Source organism: Bison bison, unplaced genomic scaffold (genome assembly GCF_000754665.1).
Source record: "Bison bison bison isolate TAMUID 2011002044 unplaced genomic scaffold, Bison_UMD1.0 scf7180017864116, whole genome shotgun sequence".
NCBI classification, from domain to species: Eukaryota; Metazoa; Chordata; class Mammalia; order Artiodactyla; family Bovidae; genus Bison; species Bison bison.
In genome coordinates, this window is record NW_011494688.1 from 159,630 (window position 1) to 184,048 (window position 24,419).

A 24,419-nucleotide genomic window follows, 5' to 3' on the forward strand; every position below is an offset into this window, starting at 1 on the left:
GGAAAAGAAATAACCCTGCTGATAATACAAACAGAAGCACTGGAGTAGCCATTGCCTCATTGGGAAGATGAAGAGTAAGAAGAACAGCTTCATTCCCATGGCCTCAGGAACACTGAATACTTAAACAGCTAATCAATGTTCTAAATTAGATTTAAGTTTAAACGCACACTGTCTCCTATAATGATCACTGAAATTTATCTCTTAAATCAATTCCAAGTTAGGGCAAGAAGTCTTCCAAGATGTTGAAACATTAAGGACAAAGTTTTTTGCTCCATCTCCTAGAAATATTATTTCAAATATAGGGCCATAAAGAGACTAAAGTCTGTAAAATAAGTTTCTTATAGAAAATTGTACATTATTCATTATAGAAAATCAAATTTGTTCAACTTAGCCATAAATGAACTCAGCAGCCTTGTGATAATTAACCCACTACTCTATTAGTTTCTGTATAAAGATTGGATAGTCAGAATACTTTCCAGTCTATTCTGTGGGGTCTGCTTTAAATAAATATTACTTCTCTAACAGACTCAAACTCTACTGCATTGGGAAGGCCCTTTCACACACACATCATTCTTTTTCATGCCCAAATTAAAACAAAGGCAGGAACATTAAAAACATACTACAGTAGTAACAGAGGTTATATCTGGGTGGTATACAATTATAAGAAAATTTTATTTCCTTGGAATTTACTGTACTTTGCAATAAAACCATGTGTCACTTACTTTATTATTTTAATGAAAAGTGAGTTTCCCTTTTATCTTTATCCTAATCATTGTTCAGCCAACGTGCTAACATTTTATCAAGTGATCAAGGGCAGAATACTTTAAAAAAAAAACAAAGAAGGAAAAGAGGGTTTCATTTCCAGAATAATCAAGTGTGGGCTCTTTTTTGATCAACACTAAGGATTTGGTGTGGGATTCTTTTGTGTGTGCTCTACAGCAGGGAGGATAAATTATTTTTATCTGCGGCTGCAAGAGCTTGTATTATTAAGCTAAAGTTTTTCCATGTCTAATCCTTTAAACATCCAGGGTGTTGAGAATTTTCAGGCTTGAGTCAGACGGGGCTTCAGAAATCACCTGACTGAACTTGAATTAGGGGAGAGGGTGGTCACCTGATAGACAAGAGGTTAAAAACCTGCTTTTAAGTTTATGTTCTTAAAGTAGAGGTGACTTACAATGTTGTGTTAATTTCTTCTGTACAGCAAAGTGATTAAGTTATACATATATATATATATATATATATACACACATATTCCTTTCGCATTCTTTTCCATCATATCATAAGATGTTGAATGTAGTTTGCTGTGCTATACAGTCGGACCTTGTTGTTTATCTATCCTATACAAAAGTTTTCGTGTATGCATGCCATGTGCTCAGTCTAGTCTCTTTGCGACTCCTCTGTCCATGGAATTTTCTAGGCAAAAATACTGGAGTGAGCTGCCATTTCCTCCTCCAGGGGATCTCCCTGGCCCAGGGATTGAATCTGCGACTCTTGTGTCTTCTGAATTGTACATGCATTCTTTACCCACTGAGCTACTGGGGAAATCTGGGGTATAATAGTTTACATTTGTTAACCCAAAACTGTGGAAGGAAAGCTATGACAAACCTAAACAGCATATTAAAAAGCAGAGACATCACTTTGCCAAAAAAGGTCCATATAGTCAAAGCTATGGTTTTTCTAGTAGTCATGTATGGAGGGATGTGAGAGTCTGATCATAAAGAAGGCTGAGAGCCAAGAATTGATGCTTTCAAATTGTGGTGTCGGAGAAGACTCTTGAGAGTCCCTTGGACTGCAAGGAGGTCAAGCCAATAAATCCTAAAGGAAATCAACCCTGAATATTCATTAGAAGAACTGATGCTGAAGCTGAAGCTCCAGTAATTGGGTCTTCTGATGCAAAGAGCCAACTCATTGGAAAAGATTCTGATGCTGGGAAAGACTGAAGGCAAAAGGGGGCGACAGAAGATGAGATGGTTAGATAACATCTCTGACTCAGTGGACATAAACCTGAGTAAACTCTGGGAGATAGTGAAGGACAGAGGAGCCTGGAGTGCTACAGTCCATGAGGTTGCAAAGTCTTGGACATGACTTAGTGAATGAACAACAACAACCCCAAACCCCTAATCCATCCCCTTTTACCTCCCCCTTGGCAACCACAAGTCTGTATTCTAGGTGAGTACGTTTCTGTTTCACAGATAACTTCCTTTGTGTCATATTTTAGATTCCATATGTAAGTGACACCATATGGTATTTAAGATGCTGAATTTCTTCATTTCCATTCCACCAGCATTCTTATGCACCCATGGGGTGGAGGCAGGATGGGGGCTGAGGAGACCCTCAATACATGACTACCATTCTATGCAGTATAAATAAAGAAAGCTATTTTTAGAATCCATGATTACCCAACTATGTACCAGACTCTCAAAATTCTGTCAAGACAAGTTAATTTTTTTTGTAATCTCTACATATCCCTTTAAAAAACGAAAAAGAAATCCTAAAAACACACTATCAAGAAGAGTATGCTGATAATACACAGATCTCTGCTTTAGTACAGTCTAAAAAGGCACATTTTATGTTCTTTACTATTAAAAAACTCTGGGTGCTCATTCCCTTACTCATTCTTTCTCCTTTTAGCAGAGCCCATTTAGACTCTGCCTACTTCTACAAAAAAACATTTGAACAAGAAACAAGTAGCTATTAAAACACACACAAGTTGTCTATCTCAAAAACAAAAGATGAAAGGATTTATCCCCCAAGGAAGTTGCTGCCAACAAAACTTCCTCCTTCCATAAAGCAACAAAGCTTTTTCTTTTATCTGAAATGTTACAAAAATAGTCAAAGCCATCAAAGGCCATTATCCTTGCTAATACCCCAATCTTCAAGCCCCTCTAACTGGGGACTTCCAGATGAAGAGTCTAATGAACTCCAGTTCGCAAATGTAACCACCAACTTAATTGGTAGTAACACATTGCTATAGAATAGCTCCTGTTTATACAGGCAAGGTCTTTAACGACATTAAAAGGCTTAATGCTGTCATAAATTTTAATACAATATTTTAAACACAAGTGAGTTTATCACTCTCAAAAGTAAATTTACTTAGCTGGGTAAGAAATCCACAACTTCATTAGTATTCTCCTACAACCATAAATTCCCCTTTGTCATATCTGAGCATTTACAGAATTGGCACTGGCTTTAGCTATAAAAATCAATCAAACTGATGCATATTCATCAACTAACTGCTCTAAACAGACTGATGTGTCTTGGTTCTATTGCAAGGGAAGCCAGGGCTTAAGCAAATTACAGCCTTGCTGGGTGTCAAACTAGGAAATGAGAGGGTTGTATTAAGTGATTACTAAAGCTTCATTCTTGCTCTAACTGAATGCAGTTCTGTAACTATGAGTTTTAAAAAGCTCCAGATACTAAGGAACATGCCAGAGTAGGGCAATATGCAGTCCCACCACTCAGATGTACTGAAAATCCAAATGAAAATGTAAACACATCATCTTTCAGAAGGAAGCATTAAGGTATTTATCAGCCATCACCTTATTAGGGCTTAGCTCCTAAGGATGAGCAGTTGCTGGGAAGAAAAGGATTGAAGTAGGCATTTAAATCAAACAGCCTATAAGAGCTAGGCAAAGAGCATACATAGAGATCTGAGTGGGAATTGTGGGAAAACGAAGAGCTGCTCCTCAGTTCCAACTAATTATTGCCTTGCAAGAATGTACACCCTGGGTTATCCCATTTTTACATATTACAAAAGAATGCAAAAATCCATAAAACCTCTGATATTTAAACATTGAATCCTGAATTGATGCTTTTGAACTGTGGTGCTGGAGAAGACTTGACAGTCCCTTGGAGAGCAAGGAGATCAAACCAGTCCATCCTAAAGGAAATCAACCCTGGATATTCTTTGGAAGGACTGATGCTGAAGCTGAAGATCCAATACTTTGGCCACTGATGCGAAGAGCTGACTCACTGGAAAAGACCCTCATGCTGAGAAAGATTGAAAGCAGGAGGAGAAGAGGGCAACAGAAGATGAGATGGTTGGATGGCATCACCAGCTCAATGGATGTGAGTTTGAGCAAACTCCAGGAGATAGTGAAAGACAGGAAAGCCTGGCATGCTGCAGTCCATGGGGTCACAAAGAATTGAACCGGATTTAGCAACTGAACAACACAAATGTTTTAAAACAGTCTAGAAGCCAATTATATCTCCACATTAGATACATTTGCAGGACACCAAATTTGAGATCTCAGATGTGGGACACTATACCACTAAGGAATAAAATAGAAAGATGGGGGGAGATGCTGAATAGGAAGAAGGATGCAAAGAAAGAGGATAGAATGGGCTAAGTCAATATCTGAAGTTGGCTCTGTTGAGGGCATTCAGAAGAACAAGCAAACTTGGAGGCAGGAAGAGATTAAGACGGTGAGTCTAAACCTTTTGGGTGGTCATGGGTAGCATATGAGATTCTCATAAATGCTTTAGGGATTTCCCCTGGAAAAATAAACCTAAGGAGTAAGAATAAAGCTGCCCACCAAGATATCTGTATGTTTGTTCCTTGTTTTCCTCCCCTTGTTACCTTACATGGCAAAAGGGATTCTGTAGGAGTCCTTAAGTTAAGGAACTTGACATGGAGTGATTACAGTGAGTTATCTCAGTGGATCCAATCTAATCACATGAATCCTTAAAATCAGAACCTCTCTCCTGCCCAAAGCTGTAACAGAGAATGACCTGTCCTCACACCGGATCTATTCTTTTAGCTCTGAACTTTGTGCTCTGTCATCTGTGTTCAGTCATGCTTGCTCTGCACCTTTTTGTAAAAGAATGTTTCCCACAGCCTGAAATATAACATGGTAGCCCATTCTCAAGGCTCTGACCTTTAAAGGTTTAACACTTTTCCATTCACACACAGAGAAAAAAGAGAATAACATTTGTCCTGTTGTAGGTTTATAGGAACATTGTAATTAGACCTACATAGACAGCTGCAAGAACAAACAATCCCGGCACCAAATGGTTTGCAACAACCAACCATACCACCATGCCTCCTAGGCACAAACCTGTGACTTACAGCAACACAAATTTATAATCTTATGCTTCTGTAAGGACAGATGGCCACCATGGGTCCCACTGGGATAAAATAAACGTGTGAGCAGGCTTGCCTTCCTTTCAGACAAGAAGCCAGAATCTTAGTTGGGTAAGATGGTTCTTTGGGATACAAGTCCACCATCTTCTCAGCCCACTGGCTTTCTGAACAAAATCGCTATTTCTTGCCCTAACAACTCATCTCTTGATTTACTGGCCTGTCGTGAGATGAGGACTAGGAGCTTGAACTCAATCACAGTTAGAGGAAAACATGGAAGAATGCTCAGAGAGATGCAAAGTTTCTTGCTATGAAAATGGAAGAAGAAGCCACTTGCCAAGCAATGTGGGCAGCCTCTGGAAATGGGAAGAGGCAAGGAAATGGATCAGTTCTCCCCTAGCATCTCCAGAAAGGAATGTAAGCCTGCTGACAATGTTTGTTTTATCCCAGTGGGATCCATGTTGGCCATCTGTCCTTACAGAACCATAACATTATAAATTTGTGTTGTTGTAAGCCACAGGTTTGTGGTCATTCGTTACAGTAGCAACAGAAAACCAATATACATAAAGGCAATCAAAATTTGGCAAAAACATTCACAGACCTCCTTGATGCTGATCCATAGACATAGATAAAGACTCCTTGCACTAGAAAGAGCTGAACAACATGATCTCAGAGCTGAAGGTAAAACTATTTCTCTTTGGCACATGTGAGAAGATCAATACTAGCCCATGACACAGTCAGCTTCAAAATTGCACCTCTACAAGGATGGATTCATTCTCTGGACACTAACTACCCTTATGAGCCTCACTTAAATCACATGTGAACCCCTGACAACTCCTTGCTGCAGACTGATCTTTCTTCTCTTTCTCAAAGTGTTCATTATGCTAAGAACATGCTCCTCCCCAACCTCCATCCCCAAGAAGATGGCATTTTACACCTGCTGAGATTTAGCCTGGCTTATTCTCTCACTTTGAGCCAGAATGAGCCCTGAAGTATCTTGTTACACTATCATGTCTCTATCAAGATCTTACTGAGCATGATATGCCTGGACCGGGCCATATGCTGGCTTAAAACAGAAGAGGAAGGTTATCAGGAAAGTGAGCTACCTGACTTAAAGTTGTTTTTAGCCTCAGATCTCATTTCATCAGTTCATCAAATTTCACAATCCCTGTAATATTTTGAGATGTTTTTTTAAGTCCCATTAGAATGATCCTTGGAGAAGGCAGTGGCAGCCCACTCCAATACTCTTGCCTGGAAAATCCCATGGACAGAGGAGCCTGGTAGGCTGCAGTCCATGGGGTCGCTAAGAGTCAGACATGACTGAGTGACTTCACTTTCACTTTTCACTTTCATGTATTGGAGAAGGAAATGGCAACCCACTCCAGTATTCTTGCCTGGAGAATCCCAGGGATGGCAGAGCCTGGTGGGCTGCCGTCTATGGGGTTGCACAGAGTCGGACACGACTGACGCGACTTAGCAGCATCAGCAGCAGAATGATCCTGGGTGACGTCACCATGGTTGTGACAAATAACTCTGTAGTTTAAAGTTACCATACCAATCTAAATACTAAACCTAATACGCCAGACATAACTGGCTTCACAGCTCCTGATCTGCAACTTGACACCAGATCCTGTGATTGTCAACGCTGATGCATAGACAATTCTGGAATGCTGCTAGATGAGAAAGCAAAGTGGAACTTGGACGTTAGAAAGGAAAAAGAATAAAAGAACAACAAAATATTTGGGGTCCCATGGAGATTTGCTGATGTATAGAGGAAGACAGACCAGATCTGTTTCTGCAAGAAGTGGTCACTCTGTTGGGGAGACTATCTTGACTCAACAAGGAAGGCTGCCCAGTGACCAAAGTATCTGGCTCCTTTTTCTGACATGCAGAAGAGGTCTAGGAACCTCCTAAAACGTTACACAAACTTATGTGTATATGTGCATCTCTTATTTTCTGAAGAAAAGTGCCATAGATCTGAGAATCCAAATGAACTGTAACTTCCCATTCCCAAGTATAAGAGGGGCTAGCCTGTATGTTTCCTCATGAGGACTGCTCTAATTCAACACTCTTAGTTCTTACTAATTATAAGTGAATAATCCCCACCATAGAATCCTATTATATTTGACTTGCCCTCTGATAGCAGCAATAATACCACTTACCCTTTCCAGTGTAGATGGGATAGAAAGTGGTCTTAATTTTACCAAACATCTGGCATCTTTGAGAAGGTGAATTACTAACCTCATTTTCCCCATCGGCCTCTGTGGAATATTCATCCCAAAGGGCACCATGCATGCCACACAAATATGAGTGTGTATTTTGTTTGTTGTTTTCATTTTGTCTGTTGTGTGTTTTGCTGTGTCTTTTTTTACAATTTTGAAATATGTATAGGAATAGAGTTGGCCTTATTATTCCTGAGAGAGGCAGTCACTGGTCTAGTGGGATAAGACAGGGTCACTGTCTAAACTGGCTGTAAAACAGCTTTGCTATAATAAGGTTTCCAGTAGGAGGGTGAGTATTCTGATCAGCAGAGAAACGACGGGACTGAGTCTCACCCAATCCAAGGTCAGATAAGAATAAACAGACAAGAGATGGCAACCAGCAAAGAAGGTGAGAAAAGATATCCAAGAATCCAACCAGATAATAGATCACCTTAATTTTAGGATCTCTATCAACCATCTGAGGTGTTATGATTCTAAATTTAGTATGCTGAATATTTAAAAACACAATTTTACTATATATAAAATAGATAACTAATAAGGACCTACTGTAGAGCACAGGGAACTTTTCACAATTCTCTGTAATGACCTACGTGAGAAAAGAATCTAAAAAGAATGGAAATAGGTATACTAATTCCCTTTGCTGTAGAGCAGAAAATAACACAACATTGTAAACCAACTACAGTCTAATAAAAATTAATTTAAAAAAAAGCACAATTTCATAGTACAGCCAATCTTGCCTGTTGTTGATTCATTTAGACTCTGCTGCCTCAGAAAAAATTTTGAAAGGTCATGCCAGAAGCCCAGCCCTCCCTTTCTCCCGAGAGCTATGATTACACTGCACACAAGATCCTACAAAGACAGCTGGCACGACTGGTGGCTGAATTCTTTCTTCTGTTTACTTCCAGAAGAGACTTTCCATAGACAGCTGCAAGGCCAGGCTCCCATCTGAATGCCATGTCAGCCTTGCTGCAGTCAGCCTCCACCCATGTTCTTGCCCTGGACGCAGGAGTTGTCTCCTGCAGGTCTAGGAGACCAGAGAGGCCAGCCCAGGGCCACTTCAGGGCTTAGAGACATCTCTTGGATCAGCAAAGAAGTCACACCTGCTATGCTGCAATCAGACATTCGTAGGTTCAAATTCTGGTTCAGCCTTTTTCACTTGTACAATATCAGGCAAGTGCCTTAATGTCTCAGCCTCAGGGTCCTTCTCCATAAAATGAGGCTAAGAGTATCCACTTTCTGGGGAAGGCTGCTGCTGCTGCTAAGTCGCATCAGGGAAGGGACGAGAGCTAAATGACAGAATATATGAGAAGCAATTGGCTTGATGCCTACACTATTATTACTAATTACCATGATCACAGAAGAAACGCTAATCATCTCTAGCATGGAAAGAAAGAGGACAAAATGATACCAGCATTTCTCTTTCTCAGGGCAAGAAGGTCTGTACTCTTCTCTGAGCCTTAAGGCTGATTATGTTCTGACTGAAGGGAGAGAAAGTAGGTTATTTATATTTCTCTTAGACTCAATGATTCTCCTTCTAGGCCCCATTACAGAGTTTCTCTGACTTCATAGTGATGCCAATGAAAGTGAGAAAGCCTTGCCTCTTGCGTGGGGGTAGCAAGCACAGGTGCTCCCATGTCTGGGAAAGGAACCCCAGGCCCATTGCAACTTCTGACAACAAAGGGCCCACCTTGGTTGAACTCGCACAGTTTCCTGGCACCTGGAGGTGGGGTTGTGTGCATTCTCCTGAGCCGGTGTTCCTGGTTTCCCTTGACACTCCGACTGGCTGGATACCACATGCTCTGTCTCCTGCAAGAGAAACAGGAAAGGGAGATGAACCGGCAGCAGCCAACAGTTCCACAGGATTCTCCAGTGGGGGCTGGGTCACAGAGCAGGGCAGCAAGCCATAGAAAATACACACACTGATGACTGTGGGGAAGAGGGCTGATGAGTAATTCAAAACTTAAGAAGGCTCTTTCTATCTGGCAGTTGCTGCCAGATTACAAAATAAAGAGGTTTCCCTGATGTTCCAGGGGTTAAGACTCTGCACTTCCAAGGCAGGGGGTGCAGGTTCAACCCTTGGTCAGGGAACTAAGATTCTACATGTAGTGCAACCAAAAAAATTCCAGATACAGAATAAGGAAAAAGTAATAATAAAAACCTAAATTTTACAAACATTAAAAATATTATAGAGCTTCCCTGTGGCTCAGTGGTAAAGGAGCCACCTGCCAATGTAGGTGACATGAGTTTGATCCCTGATCTGGTAGGATTCCACATGCCACAGAGCAACTAAGCCCATGCGCCACAACTGAGCCTGTGTCTAGAGCCCAGGAGCCGCAACTAGGGAGCCCGTGTGCTGCAATGAAGCCCATGCTCTGCAATAAGAGAAGCCACCACAGTGAGAAGCCTGCGCACCACTAGAGAGTAGTCGGCAATCACCGTAAACAGAGAAAGGGCCACGCAGCAACAAAGAGCCAGCACAGCCAAAAATAAATAAAATTATGAAAAAACTATAGACCAGTATCTAATAAGTATTGAAGAGTATTATAAAGAGTATTTAATTTATTTCTGCACAAAGACAGAAATATAGATCAATGGAACAAAACAGAAAGCCCAGAGATAAACCCATGCACCTATGGACACCTTATCTTTGACAAAGGAGGCAAGAATATACAATGAATTAAAGACAATCTCTTTAACAAGTGGTGCTGGGAAAACTGGTCAACCACTTGTAAAAGAATGAAACTAGAACACTTTCTAACACCATACACAAAAAAAAACTCAAAATGGATTAAAGATCTCAACGTAAGACCAGAAACTATAAAACTCCAAGAGGAGAATATAGGCAAAACACTCTCTGACATACATCACAGCAGGATCCTCTATGACCCACCTCCCAGAATATTGGAAATAAAAGCAAAAATAAACAAATGGGACCTAATTAACCTTAAAAGCTTCTGCACAACAAAAGAAACTAAAAGCAAGGTGAAAAGACAGCCTTCAGAATGGGAGAAAATAATAGCAAATGAAGCAACTGACAAACAACTAATCTCAAAAATATACAAGCCAACTCCTACAGCTCAACTCCAGAAAAATAAACGACCCAATCAAAAAATGGGCCAAAGAACTAAATAGACATTTCTCCAAAGAATACATACAGATGGCTAACAAACACATGAAAAGATGCTCAACATCACTCATTATCAGAGAAATACAAATCAAAACCACAATGAGGTACCATTTCATGCCAGTCAGAATGGCTGTGATCCAAAAGTCTACAAGCAATAAATGCTGGAAAGGGTGTGGAGAAAAGGGAACTCTCTTACACTGTTGGTGGGAATGCAAACTAGTACAGCCACTATGGAGAACAGTGTGGAGATTCCTTAAAAAACTGGAAATAGAACTGCCTTATGACCCAGCAATCCCACCACTGGGCATACACACCAAGGAAACCAGAATCGAAAGAGACACATGTACCCCAATGTTCATCGCAGCACTGTTTACAATAGCCAGGACATGGAAGCAACCTAGATGTCCATCAGCAGATGAATGGATAAGAAAGCTATGGTACATATACACAATGGAGTATTACTCAGCTATTAAAAAGAATGCATTTGAATCAGTTCTAATGAGGTGGATGAAACTAGAGCCTATTATACAGAGTGAAGTAAGCCAGAAAGAAAAACACCAATACAGTATACTAACGCATATATATGGAATTTAGAAAGATGGTAACGATAACCCTGTATGCGAGACAGCAAAAAAGACACAGATGTATAGAACAGTCTATGGACTCTGTGGGAGAGGGCGAGGGTAGGATGATTTGGGAGAATGGCATTGAAACATGTATAATATAAGAAATGAATCACCAGTTCAGGTTCGATGCAGGATACAGGATGCTTGGGGCTGGTGCTCTGGGACGACCCAGAGGGATGGAATGGGGAGGGAGGTGGGAGCGGGGTTCAGGATGGGGAGCATGTGTATACCTGTGGCGGATTCATGTTGATGTATGGCAAAACCAATACAATATTGTAAAGTAATTAGCCTCCAATTAAAATAAATAAATTTTTAAAAATAAATTTTATAATATATAAGAAAGAAAAAATTATAGAAGAGTATTTAATGAATAAATAGATTTGAAAATATAATCTCCAGAATATTTATAGCATAGGCTCAATTTTGCCAAATCAAATATATGTATAAATGTATACACACACACACACACAAATACACACACATATAAAATTGAGACCAAGTAAACCAAAATCTTAACAATGACTAACATTAAGATGTCATTTTTTTTTCTTTAGGGTGCTCATCTACATTCATTAAAATAATGATGCATTATTCTTATAATAATAAAGAAATTTAAGTGACTCTGAAAACTAAGGGACAGATAATTTTTATAAATTCCAAATCCTAAGTATGCTTAGTATCCCTCTCCTCCCCACTCTCTCCCTCTCTCTCTCTCTCTCTCTCTCTCTCTCTCTCACACACACACACACACACACCTGTCTATACTTCACCCAAAGAAATCACTAGATTGGCTGCATCATCCTATGATGAACTCTACTAATTAATTTAGGAAAACTAACAGAAGTCAAGTCTAGAGAGTATCATAAACATTCCCAAGTTAGAATGAATCTGTATTCAGTACAAAGCCACACATACCCAAAATGAAAGACTTACATGCGTTCAGCAATTGAAACACTATAGTGTTTGAGCCATGCCAAACCTCTGACAAACTTTCCTTAGGATAAAATAGCCCTTTTTTACATGAAAAATGAAATACACAAACCAAAATCAGAAATTTAGAAAATGCAGACGGCTACTGTCATCCAGTCAAAATATTCATGTGATACAGTGAATCAGGCTCTGACTGTGCAGCGTATTGTGGTGACAGCACAGACCAATTTCCTCTCTTACGGGTACAGGTTGAAGTCAGTGTAAGTGCCAGTTTGTGAGGCATCTCAGAAAGCATTTTTCTAAAATACGAGAATAGTTTGGCAGGGCTATTTGCCAAGTAGTCATCACAAACTTCTAAAGCAAAACCATGGGAATGCTTTCCTATAAGAGGGGTAAAATGGGAAGTAGGAGCAGAGCTGAGAAAAAGAAATGAATTAGAAACACCAAGATCCTTTAGTTTCAGTTTTCTAAGCGCCCAGCGTCAGGCAAGAAGACACACCACATGCAAGGTTGCCATTCATGTCTGATATTTCCTTAGACATAGTGGCTGCCTGCAAAAACTTCTACAGCTACTTGAATACTGCTCAAGTTTCCCCAAACAATGGTTTTCAAGTGAGATAGCTCTGCTTGCATGTATGTGACGTATGTGTCCTTAGACAAATTACATCCATTATCTGGACCTTGTTTCCCTTGTCTGTACAATGGAGATAACATTCCAAGCTCATGAGGGTATTGAACAAGATGCTATTTTACTGCTTGCCAACTGGAGGCATACCATGGAATGGGAGCTACTCATGATGATAATTATAATCCTCTTATAAAAATTCCTCCCACGCTCAATATTCTGCAACTAGTGTTAAGGAAATACTTGGAGACTTAGCCCAAATGAGCTCAGTGAAAGCAAACTATTTTTGTGTTGGGATGCACGTTTCAGGTTTCTATACTAATAATATTATTTTAAACACTGTATTTAGAAACCACCCTATTTGGAGACCTAATTATAAGGCCCTTCTAATTTCTAAACAATTTAAAACAGAAATTTCAATTTTATTAAAATTTAACCCTTTTAAGAAACAGTAGGTTTTTGTTTTTCCCAAAAAGAGTGTTTTATCTCATCCTTTGAACTCAGAGAGGCCAAAAAGGGTTTCAGGCCACACATTGCAGGACTCCTACGGATTTTACAAGCAAAAGCAAGATAAATAAATGGGACTATGTCAAAACTAAAAAGCTTTTGTACGGCAAAGACAGCGATCAATAAAACCAAAAGGCAGCCTACTGAACAGGAAAAGATAATTGCAAATCATGTATCTGATAAAAGGCTAATATCCAAAATATACAAAGAATCCACACAACTCATAACAAACAGAAATCTGATTAAGAAATGGGAAGAGGGCCCGAGTAGATACTTTTCATCAAGAAAGGCATACAGATGGTCAACGGACACATGAAAAGAGCTCAACATCACTAATCATCAGGGAAATGAAAATCAAAACCACAAGGAGATGTCATCTCACACCTATCAGAATGTCTTTCTGATAATAACCAACATATAATTATTGGTGAGGATACTGAAAAAAGGAAACCCTCATGCACTATTGGTGCGAATGCAAACTGGGACAGTCACTATGGAAAACAGCATGGAGTTTTCTCAAAAAATTAAAAACAGAACTACCATATGACCCAGTGATTTCACATCTGGGTATTTATCCATAGAAAACAAAAATACTAATTGAAAAGATATATGCACCCTTATGGGCTTTCCAGGCAGTACTAGTGGAAAACAACCCGCCTGCCAATGCAGGAGATATAAGAAATGTGGGCTTGATCCCTGGGTCAGGAAGATCCGCTGGAGGAGGGCATGGCAACCCACTCCAGTATTCTTGCCTGAAGAATCCTGTGGACAGAGGAGCCTGGCGGGCCATAGAGTACACAGGGTGGCAAAGAGTCAGACATGACTGAAGTTACTTAGCCTGCACACACACATACACGCACCCTTATGATCACTGCAGCAAACAGCCAAGATATAAAAACAATCTGTGTCCATCAACAGAAGAAGGGAAGGAAAAAAGAGAATCGTATAAACACATACGGGCATATTGAATATATTACTCAGTCATAAGAAAAGAATGAAATCTTGCCATCTGCAACAACTTGGGTGAACCAAGAGGGCATTATGCTAAGTCAGAAAGAGAAAGACATAAGAAATAAGTCAGAAAGACAAACACCATGTGATTTCACTAATATATGGAATCTAGAAAACAAAACAAACAAACAAGCAAAACAAAACAGAAACATATATATGGATGCAGAGAATAAACTGATGGGCGGGGGACTGTGCAATACAAGTGAAGGGGATTTAAGAGCTATTAACTTCCAGGTGCCAACAAAGGTCTGTCTAGTCAAGGCTATGGTTTTTCCAGTGGTCATGTATGGATGTGAGAGTTGGACTGTGAAGAAAGCTGAGCGCCAAAGAATTGATGCTTTTGAACTATGGTGTTGGAGAAGACTCTTGAGAGTCCCTTGGACTGCAAGGAGATCCAACCAGTCCATTCAAAAGGAGATCAGTCCTGGATGTTCTTTGGAAGAACTGATGCTGAAGCTGAAACTCCAACACTCTGGCCACCTCATGTGAAGAGTTGACTCGTTGGAAAAGACTCTGATGCTGGGAGGGATTGGGGGCAGGAGGAGAAGGGGACGACAGAGGATGAGATGGCTGGATGGCATCACTGACTCGATGGACATGAGTCTGAGTGAACTCCAGGAGTTGGTGATGGACAGGGAGGCCTGGCATGCTGCGATTCATGGGGTCGCAAAGAGTCGGACATGACTGAGCGACTGAACTGAACTGAATATCCAAAATAAAAAGAACTCATATAACTCAAAAACAACAACAACAAAAACTCCAACAATCCAAGTTAAAAACAACTGTGTGTGTGAAAGTTGCTCAGTCGTGTCCGACTCTGCAATTCCATGGACTATACAGTCCATGGAATTCTCCAGACCAGAATACTGGAGTGGGTAGCCTTTCCCTTCTCCAAGGGATCTTCCCAACCCGGGGATTGAACCCAGGTTTCCCGCACTGCAGGCGGATTCTTTACCAGCTGAGCCACAAGAGAAGCCCAATAATACCGGAATGGGTAGCCTATCCCTTCTCCAGAAGATCTTCTCGACCTAGGAATCGAACCAGGGTCTGCTGCATAAAATCATCGAATACTGTATGATTTTACTTTATATGTGGAATCTAAAAATGAATGAACAAACAAAACTCATAGACACAAAGAACAGATCAATGGTTATCAGAGGGGAAAGGGGCTGGAGGTGGGCAAAAATGGTGAAGTTGTATGGTGATGGGTGGAAAACCAGACTTACTGTAACAATCACTTTTGTAGTATATGCCAAAATCTATTATGTTATACTCTGAGACTAGTGTGTTATGTACCAAATTTACCTCAACTGAAAAAAGATTTATTTATAGTGCAAGATGCCTTGATGGTTTTTAGTAGTCTGACTTGTGCCTAGTTAGATTTTGATGTGCTGTTGATCAAAAATCTCTGAATTTCTTCTCCTATTGCCCCAAGTTCACCTGTGGTTTATGCTATGAATGCTTACCTGGTAGTTTTGTGAGTCCCCTAATGGCTGCCATCTTGCTTCATTTAGATTGAGGAGTATCTATTATTTTCCCTTGAAATAATCCTCTCTAATTCAAGCAGATTTACCTGCTTCTAGCTGCCTGTGCACACTGTTCCTGAAACCTTAAGCCTCACCCTGAAAACCTAGAGTCTCTCACAATTCAATTTTCTGCCTACAAGAATTAGGTCAAATGAACTCAAAGAGCTCAGAATGCAAAAGAAGCAGAGTTCTACCAGAAGCAGAGTGGCCCAAGAGCCAGCAAACCAAGAGGGCTCTGGTGGAACCTTCATCTGCATCTAGGAACTGTTCCTGCAATCTTCAGCACCTGTCTTCAGGTCCCATCTTGTCGCCATTATTCAATGACAAAACTAAAATAACTCAGTAACAAGTGTGATGTCTTTTATCCAAGGGAATACAGCCTCTGAATTGGGAGAGTAAAGGGCCTCATGAACAGTGGAACACTCTTTCCAAAGGATTCTGGCAAGCAAGAGTTTTAAGACTTCCCTTGTGGCTCAGATGGTAAAGCATCTGTCTACAATGCAGGAGACCCGGGTTTGATCCCTGGGTTGAGAAGATCCCCTGGAGAAGGAAATGGCAATCCACTCCAGTACTCTTGCCTGGAAAATCCCATGGACAGAGGAGCCTGGTAGGCTACAGTCCATGGGGTCGCAAAGAGTCAGACACGACTGAGCGACTTCACTTTAAGAGTTTTACAGAGTGTTTGAAACGGCAATGAGGAGGGAGAGCATGATGGGTTAGGAGGACAGGAATTCCTTATAAGATTGGTGGGTCATATTTTCAAGGGTAAGATAAAGGTAAAGCTGAGTTAGAGGCCTGTGATTGGTTTGTGCTGTTTCCTTGACAACTGTTTGCTGTAAGTGTAAGCTGAAAGGTTTAGATTTGTGAAGAGGCTAGGCGTCTGGAACGCCTCCAATCTATAGGTCCCGTTAGACAAAGGAACATTATCACTGTAGACCCAAGACATATCCCATGCAAATCAGCATGAACACAGTTACATTCAACAGGTGTAAGGTCTAGAGAGCAAACAAAAGAGTATCAGAGAGAGTCACCAGGCATTTGGGTCCTCAGTGGTGTTCATTTTTGCTCCTCTGAAGCATGTGGATAAAGAACACAGGACTCCAAAGTGAGAGAGATTCACAAAGACCAGAAGGTCCTCCTTTAATGAGCTTAAAAGTGGCTGGATTAACCAGCTGCTAGAGAGGCAGGGTGTCCTGCAGGCCCCAAATCCAAGCGTCTCACTCCAGAGAGCTTCATGCCTGCCCCTGTCCCACTGAGGAGTGAGGCCTTGTACAAGCTCCCAACTCACTCAAACCAACTGCAACATGTCACTGAGTCTACAGAAGACCTCAAACAGGAAGAAGCTCGGAGGAAAGCAGAGGGCACACTCTGGACCTCATCACTCTGCTTTGGTCCCTAGCAGCACAGGATCTCAAACCACTGCACCTAGGCCCTAAAAACTGCTTACATGACCTCTGAACCAGCCTGACCCCTCAAGGCATTTGAACCTTCTGACCTGACCATTAAAACCCCTGGGATTCAGGAACAGGCCACTTCTTCAGCATTACGGACTTCCTGGGTTTCTGACTCCAGCTGATCCTTGAATAATGCACGAGTTAGGGGTGCCTGAGTATACATTCCCAGTCAAAAATCTGCATATTCTCATCTCTGCCTCAAAAACCAAGGAATAGATAAGTGACTCACTCACAAGCAAGAAGCTGAAACCACCTGGATAGAAACAGGACTTGAACCCTTCTTCTTTTGATTCCACATGTTGTGATCTCTAGTCAACACAAACTTTTCCCCACACTTAGTTCATTTAAAGATCTGTAAAATGAAAATACAGGTACCATACTTTTTTAAAATCTGCATATAAGTGGCCTCCCACAGTTCCAACCCATGTTAACCAAGGGTCACCTATACATTCACTTTCCATTCCAATATGTGGCTTCTATCAGGCACCACATTCTGTGTCCTCCCTAATTCTTGCCCTCAGGGAGCTCATAGTCTGGTGGTGGCAACGGTGGTGTTGGTGGCCACACACAGGCTATTGCAGTACAGTGTGATAGTATGAGCAGTCTACACTGCTGCTGCTGCTGCTAAGTCGCTTCAGTCCTGTCCGACTCTGTGCGACCCCATAGACAGCAGCCCACCAGGCTCCCCGTCCCTGGGATTCTCCAGGCAAGAACACTAGAGTGGGTTGCCATTTCCTTCTCCAATGCATGAAAGTGAAAAGTGAAAGTGAAGTCGCTCAGACGTGTCCAACTCCTAGCAACCCCATGGACTGCAGCCTACCAGGCCCCTCTGTCCATGGGATTTTCCAGGCAAGAGTACTGGAGTGGGTTGCCATTGCCTTCTCCACTAGGATAAAGCTATGTGTGAGATGCTCTGGGAACATGCAGAAAGGACACGAGACCCAGTTCATGGGAGAAGCATCACTGAAGTGGTCTAAGAATGAAGCAGAGATGGGGAGACAGAATGTACCAAGGCAAACAGGTGTCAGTGAGGGACCAGCATGTTTGAGGAACTCAGGGCCATTGGCTATGTTAGGGTTGGAGTCAAATGTAAGTGGGGAGGTGACCAACAAGGTGAGCAGGGCACAGGAAGAGGCCAGATCATATGAGCCCTACAAGAGTTTGGACTTTATTCTGAAGTCAATGGTAAGTCACTGAAAATTGTAAGTAAGACCTGTTTAGATTTGCACTGGAGAAAAACCATCTGGGGCCTGTCAGGCAAGTGGATTAGAAGGTAAGGAGAGACAGTGAAAGAAAGGAGGACAGCTGGATCATCAGGGTACCCCAGGTAAGACATGATTGTCACTTGGCATTACAGAGGTGGCAGTCAGAATGAAGAAAGGCTGACTGGTTTAAAAGATATTAAACAGGTGACTGACAGGATGTAGGTGAATGAGAAAGAGAAGGGACTGAAAATGATGTCAAATCTCTAGCTTGGAAAAATGGGATGACTAATACTGCTGCTCCCTGAGATGGAGGCAGGGAGAGAAAGAATGTTATGGAAGAGTTGGGTGTCGTGCCCGGGTAGCATCAAGGTGGCAATGATAACTATATGGGCTGGGGTCCTAGAGGCACATCAGGGCCAGGAATATATATTTGGAAATAAGCATGAAGGTGACCAAAACTACAAGTGGTATAATTCCATTCAATATGTGAAGGGAGAGAAGAAAAAACCTGGAAGAGAACCTTGAGAAACACCAGCATTTATGGGACTGATGATACATCATTAAATTAAAAATTAGGCTGCCAAGCAGTGTATACAATAAGAGCCCATGGGAGGGACTCCCCTAAGTGGTCTCATGGTTAGGACTCTGCACTTTCACTGCTGAGGGCACAGGTTTAACCTCTAGTCAGGGAAGTAACCAAACTGATCATATGATCACCAAACTGACAAAACATGGTCCACTGGAGAAGGGAATGGCAAACCACTTCAGTATTCTTGCCTTGAGAACCCCATGAACAGTAAGAAAAGGAAAAAAGGTAGGTAACTGAAAGATGAACTCCCCAGGTTGGTAGGTGCCCAATATGCTACTGGAGATCAGTGGAGAAATAACTCCAGAAAGAATAGAGAGACAGAGCTAAAGCGAAAACAACACCCAGTTGTGGATCTGACTGGTAATGGAAGCAAGGTCGGATGCTATAAAGAGCAATATTGCATAGGAACCTGGAATGTTAGGTCCATGAATCAAGGCAAATTGAAAGTGGTCAAACAGGAGATGGCAAGAGAGAACGCCGACATTTTAGGAATCAGTGAACTAAAATGGACTGGAATGGGTGAATTTAACTCAGATGACCATTATATCTACTACTGTGGGCAAGAATCCCTTAGAAGAAATGGAGTAGCCCTCAGAGTCAATAAAAGAGTCCAAAATGCAGTACTTGGATGCAATCTCAAAAATGACCGAATGATCTCTGTTCATTTCCAAGGCAAACCATTCAACATCATAGCAATGCAAGTCTATGCCCCAACCAGCAATGCTGAAGAAACTGAAGTTGAACAGTTCTATGAAGACCTACAAGACCTTCTAAAACTAACACCCAAAAAAGATGCCCTTTTCATTATAGGGGACTGGAATGCAAAGGTAGGAAGTCAAGAGATACCTGGAACAAGAGGCAAATTTGGCCTTGGAGTACAAAATGAAGCAGGACAAAGGCTAACAGAGTTTTGCCAGGAGACCACACTGGTCATAGCAAATGTCCTATTCCATCAACACAAGAGAAGACTCTACTCATGGATATCATCAGATGGTCAACACCGAAATCAGATTGATTATATTCCTTGCAGCCAAAGATGGAGAACCTCTATACAGTCAGCAAAAACAAGACTGGGAGCTGACTGTGGCTCAGATCATGAACTCCTTATTGCCAAATTCAGACTGAAATTGAAGAAAGTAGGGAAAACCACTAGACCATTCAGGTATGACCTAAATCAAATCCCTTATAATTATACAGTGGAAGTGACAAACCGATTCAAAGGATTAGATCATATAGACAGAGTGCCTGAAGAACTGTGGACAGAGGTTTGTGTCATTGTACAGGAGGCAGTGATCAAGACCATCCCTATGAAAAAGAAATGCAAAAATGCAAAATGGTTGTCTGAGGAGGCTTACAAATAGCTGAGAAAAGAAGAGACGCTAAAGGCAAAGGAGAAAAGGAAAGATATACCCATTTGAATGTGGAGTTACAAAGAATAGCAACAAGAGATAAGAATGGTATGGGGAGGGAGGAGGGAGGAGGGTTCAGGATGGGGAACACATGTATACCTGTGGTGGATTCATTTTGATATTTGGCAAAACTAATACAATTATGTAAAGTTTAAAAATAAAATAAAATTAAAAAAAAAAAGAAAGCCAATAATGTATGCAAAGAAATAGAGGAAAACAATAGAATGAGAAAGACTAGAGATCTCTTCAAGAACATCAGAGATTCCAAGGGAACATTTCATACAAAGATGGACACAATAAAGAACAGAAATGGTATGGAACTAACAGAAGCAGAAGATATTAAGAAGAGTTGGCAGGAATACACAGAAGAACTATACAAAAAAGATCTTCATGACTCAGATAACCACGATGGTGTGATCACTCACCTACAGCCAGACATCCTGGAATGTGAAGTCCAGTGGGCCTTAGGAAGCATCATTAGGAACAAAGCTAGTGGAGGTGATGGAATCCCAGTTTAGCTAGTTCAACTCCTACAAGATGATGCTGTTAAAGTGCTGCACTCAATATGCCAGCAAATTTGGAAAACACAAGCAGTGGCCACAGGACTGGAAAAGGTCAGTTTTCATTCCATTCCAAAGAAAGGCAAAGCCAAAGAATGTTTAAACCACTGCACAATTGCATTCATTTCACATGCTAGCAAAGTAATGCTCAAAATTCTCCAAGCCAGGCTTCAACAGTACGTGAACTGAGAACTTCCAGATGTTCAAGCTGGATTTAGAAAAGGCAGAGGAACCAGAGATCAAATTGCCAACATTCGCTGGATCATCAAAAAATCAACAGAGCTCCAGAAAAACATCTACTTCTGCTTTATTGACTACGCCAAAGCCTTTGACTGTGTGGATAACAATAAATTGTGGAACATTCTTAAAGAGATGGGAGTACCAGACCACCTGACCTGTCTCCTGAGAAATAATGCATGCAGGTCAAGAAGCAACAGTTAGAACTGTACATGGAACAACAGACTGGTTCCAAATCAGGAAAAGAGTAATTTAAGGCTGTATATTGTCACCCTGCTTATTTAACTTATGTGCAGAGTACATCATGAGAAATGCCAGACTGTATGAAGCACAAGTTGGAATCAAGATGGCCGGGAGAAATATCAATAACCTCAGATATGCCAATGATACCACCCGTATGGCAGAAAGCAAAGAGGAAATAAAGAGCCTCTTGATGAAAGTGAAAGAGGAAAGTGAAAAAGTTGGCTTAAAATTCAACATTCAGACAACTAAGATCATGGCATCTGGTCCCAACACTTCATGGCAAATAGATGGGGAAACAATGGAAGCAGTGAGAGACTTTATTTTCTTGGGCTCCAACATCACTGCAGATGGTGACTGCAGCCATGAAATTAAAAGACGCTTGCTCCTTGGAAGAAAAGTTTATGACCAACCTAGGCAGCATATTTAAAAAACAGAGATATTATTTTACTAACAAAGGGTCCATCTAGTCAAAGCTATGGTTTTTCCAGTAGTCATGTATGGATGTGAGAGTTGGACCATAAAGAAAGCTGAGCACTGAAGAATTAATGCTTTTGAACTGTGGTATTGGAGAAGACTCTTGAGAGTCCCTTGGACTGCAAGGAGATCCAAAAGGAGATCCTAAAGGAAATCAGTCCTGAATATTCATTGGAAGGACTGATGCTGAAGCTGAAACTCCAGTACTTTGGCCACCTCATGTGAAGAACTAACTGAATGGAAAAGACCCTGATGCTGGAAAAGATTGAAGGCAGGAGGAAGAGGGGACATTAGAGGATGAGATGGTTGGATGGCACTGCTGACTCAATGGACATGAGTCTGAGCAACCTCCAGGAGTTGGTGATGCACAGGGAAGCCTGGCGTGCTGCAGCCCATGGGGTCGCAGATTCGGACATGACTGAGCGACTGAACTGAACTGAACTGACTGACGGACAGGGAACTAAGATTCCACAGGTGTTGCCAAAACAAAGAAACAAAAAACCGTGAGAGCCCATAGAAAAGGTGGAGGAGAAGATCAAATATGTGTGCATATATTTATTTGTTTAATATGGGACATGTTAATAAATACTCTATTTTTTTAATTGTTTTATGAGTATGTATTGTTTCAATAATTTAAAATAAGAATATTTCATTTTACAGATTTTTAAGAGACAGGCAGATGGGAAGGAAACTGCCAAGAAGATCAAGTAAGAGAAATGGGAAGAAAATGCAGAGAGAAGGAGGCTTATCATCTAAATCCGCTTTTGCCTTATTTTTCTGTAATGGTCCATGATTTTAACCCTGTGAGGAAAATCAGGGTAAGGCAATAAAAGAAACAATCAATATTAGTAAAAGTGCACTTAATCATATGGCTTTTGTCTGAAAATGTTATAATGTTCTTTAAAATAGATGCCACTGTTTCTTACAGTCTAGGTATGTTAAATTTTAATAAAGACATACAATTTCCATCAGCAAGGTATCAAAAATCATGCCTGAACGGGGCAACAGGAGTAGTGAGTCAGCACCTATACATATGGTGACACAAGCATAAGCCTTCTTGCTAGAACCTGGTCATACTCACAATGCAGAGATACGAAAGAAAGGCATGATGGTGCCTTCCTCAAGTCTACGCTCTCTTCACTGCCCCACTGCCTCTCTAGCCTATGCCAGAAGCTAGTCAGACACGACTGAAGTGACTTAGCAGCAGCAGCAGTGCCTCATTCTGACTTTAAAAGTTGACTATCATTTTAAGAATCAGTTCTAATTGCTGTGATTTGAATATAAATTAAATATTGATGAATATTTTAAATCATCTCCCTTTGAGTTAAGTTTTAAACTCCTTTAGATGCCTCTTTCTTACTATAGAAAATTTCCTTCCCAGGAAAAAACCTTTTATTCCCCTTTTAACAGACAAAGTGAACAGCCTGTTGATATGGAAACTCTACCATGTTATTTTCTGAAATTATGTAACTATGTCTGTTATTCTTTGCTTCCAAATATCCCCCAGTGCTTCATTTCACAAGCTCCCTTGTTTATTTTATTTAGTTTAGCAAGAATCAAATTATTCTTCTATTCCCAGAGCAGTCATGAGAAAAATCCAAAATTATGATCACAAAAATGACCCCAGCTCCTCAAGCTTCCCCACTAATGTCAAGAACAAAGAAAAGTTAGGGATCCTCAAACTCAGAAAAAGTTTCATATTCAATGGTGGCAAAGGAGGCCTTCCTATTCTTATTATTAATAAACTCATTCCTTGATAGCTACTTACTCAAATAGTATTTACTCTATAGTGCCATGGGTAGGTCTAGCCATGGGACCATAGTCAAACACAAAGCAGATTTTCACTCAGAAAAACAACAACAGCGGAAAAAAAAAAGAGAGAGAGAGAAAGAGAGAGAGAGAGGAGGAGGAGGAGGAAGGAAAAAAAGAGAAGAAGAACGTTCTAGCTTTTGCAAAGTCAATACAGATTTCTCCCCATTTCCGACTTTGTATTGTAACAACAGATGATCAAACCAATAAGCCTAAGGGTACCACAAGACACACGGCATCTTCTGAGAAGATCCCTCTGTGCCCTGAGGGATACCAACTCATATCTTTTGTCCTCTCAATGCAGTACTTCATTCCCGGCATGTTTGCCTTATTTCCATCTTATTTATATCCTGTCTTAGTCCGTTCAGGCTGATGTAACACAAATACCATACACTGAGTAGCTTAAACAACAGAGATTTATTTCTCACTGTTCTGGAGTCTGGAAAGTCCAAGAGGCCAGCCAGCTGGGTTCCTAGTGAGGGCCCCCTTCCTGGTTTACAGATGGAAGCCTTCTTGCTGTGTCCTTTAATGGCAGAGAGAGGGGAAGCAAACCCTCTCATCTCTTCTTCAGTTCAGTTCCATTCAGTCACTCAGTCGTGTCCAACTCTTTGAGACCCCATGAATCACAGCACGCCAGGCCTCCCTGTCTATCACCAACTCCCAGAGTTCACCCAAACTCATGTGCATCGAATCGGTGATGCCATCCAGCCATCTCATCCTCTGTCGTCCCCTTCTCCTCCTGCCCCCAATCCCTCCCAGCATCAGGGTCTTTTCCAATGAGTCAA

At 41.1% G+C, this 24,419-nt stretch overlaps 1 protein-coding gene across 10 annotated transcripts in view; it reads right to left on the bottom strand.

The window, feature by feature from the left end:
• The window catches only part of FAM13C (family with sequence similarity 13, member C), a 262,431-nt gene that overhangs the window by 70,389 nt on the left and 167,623 nt on the right, over positions 1-24,419 (bottom strand). For all 10 annotated transcript variants that reach the window (XM_010839377.1, XM_010839379.1, XM_010839380.1 and 7 more), the window contains one exon: positions 8,990-9,108. In XM_010839377.1, coding sequence (XP_010837679.1) covers positions 8,990-9,108 — 119 coding nt within the window. The remainder of the gene's footprint in view (positions 1-8,989; positions 9,109-24,419) is intronic.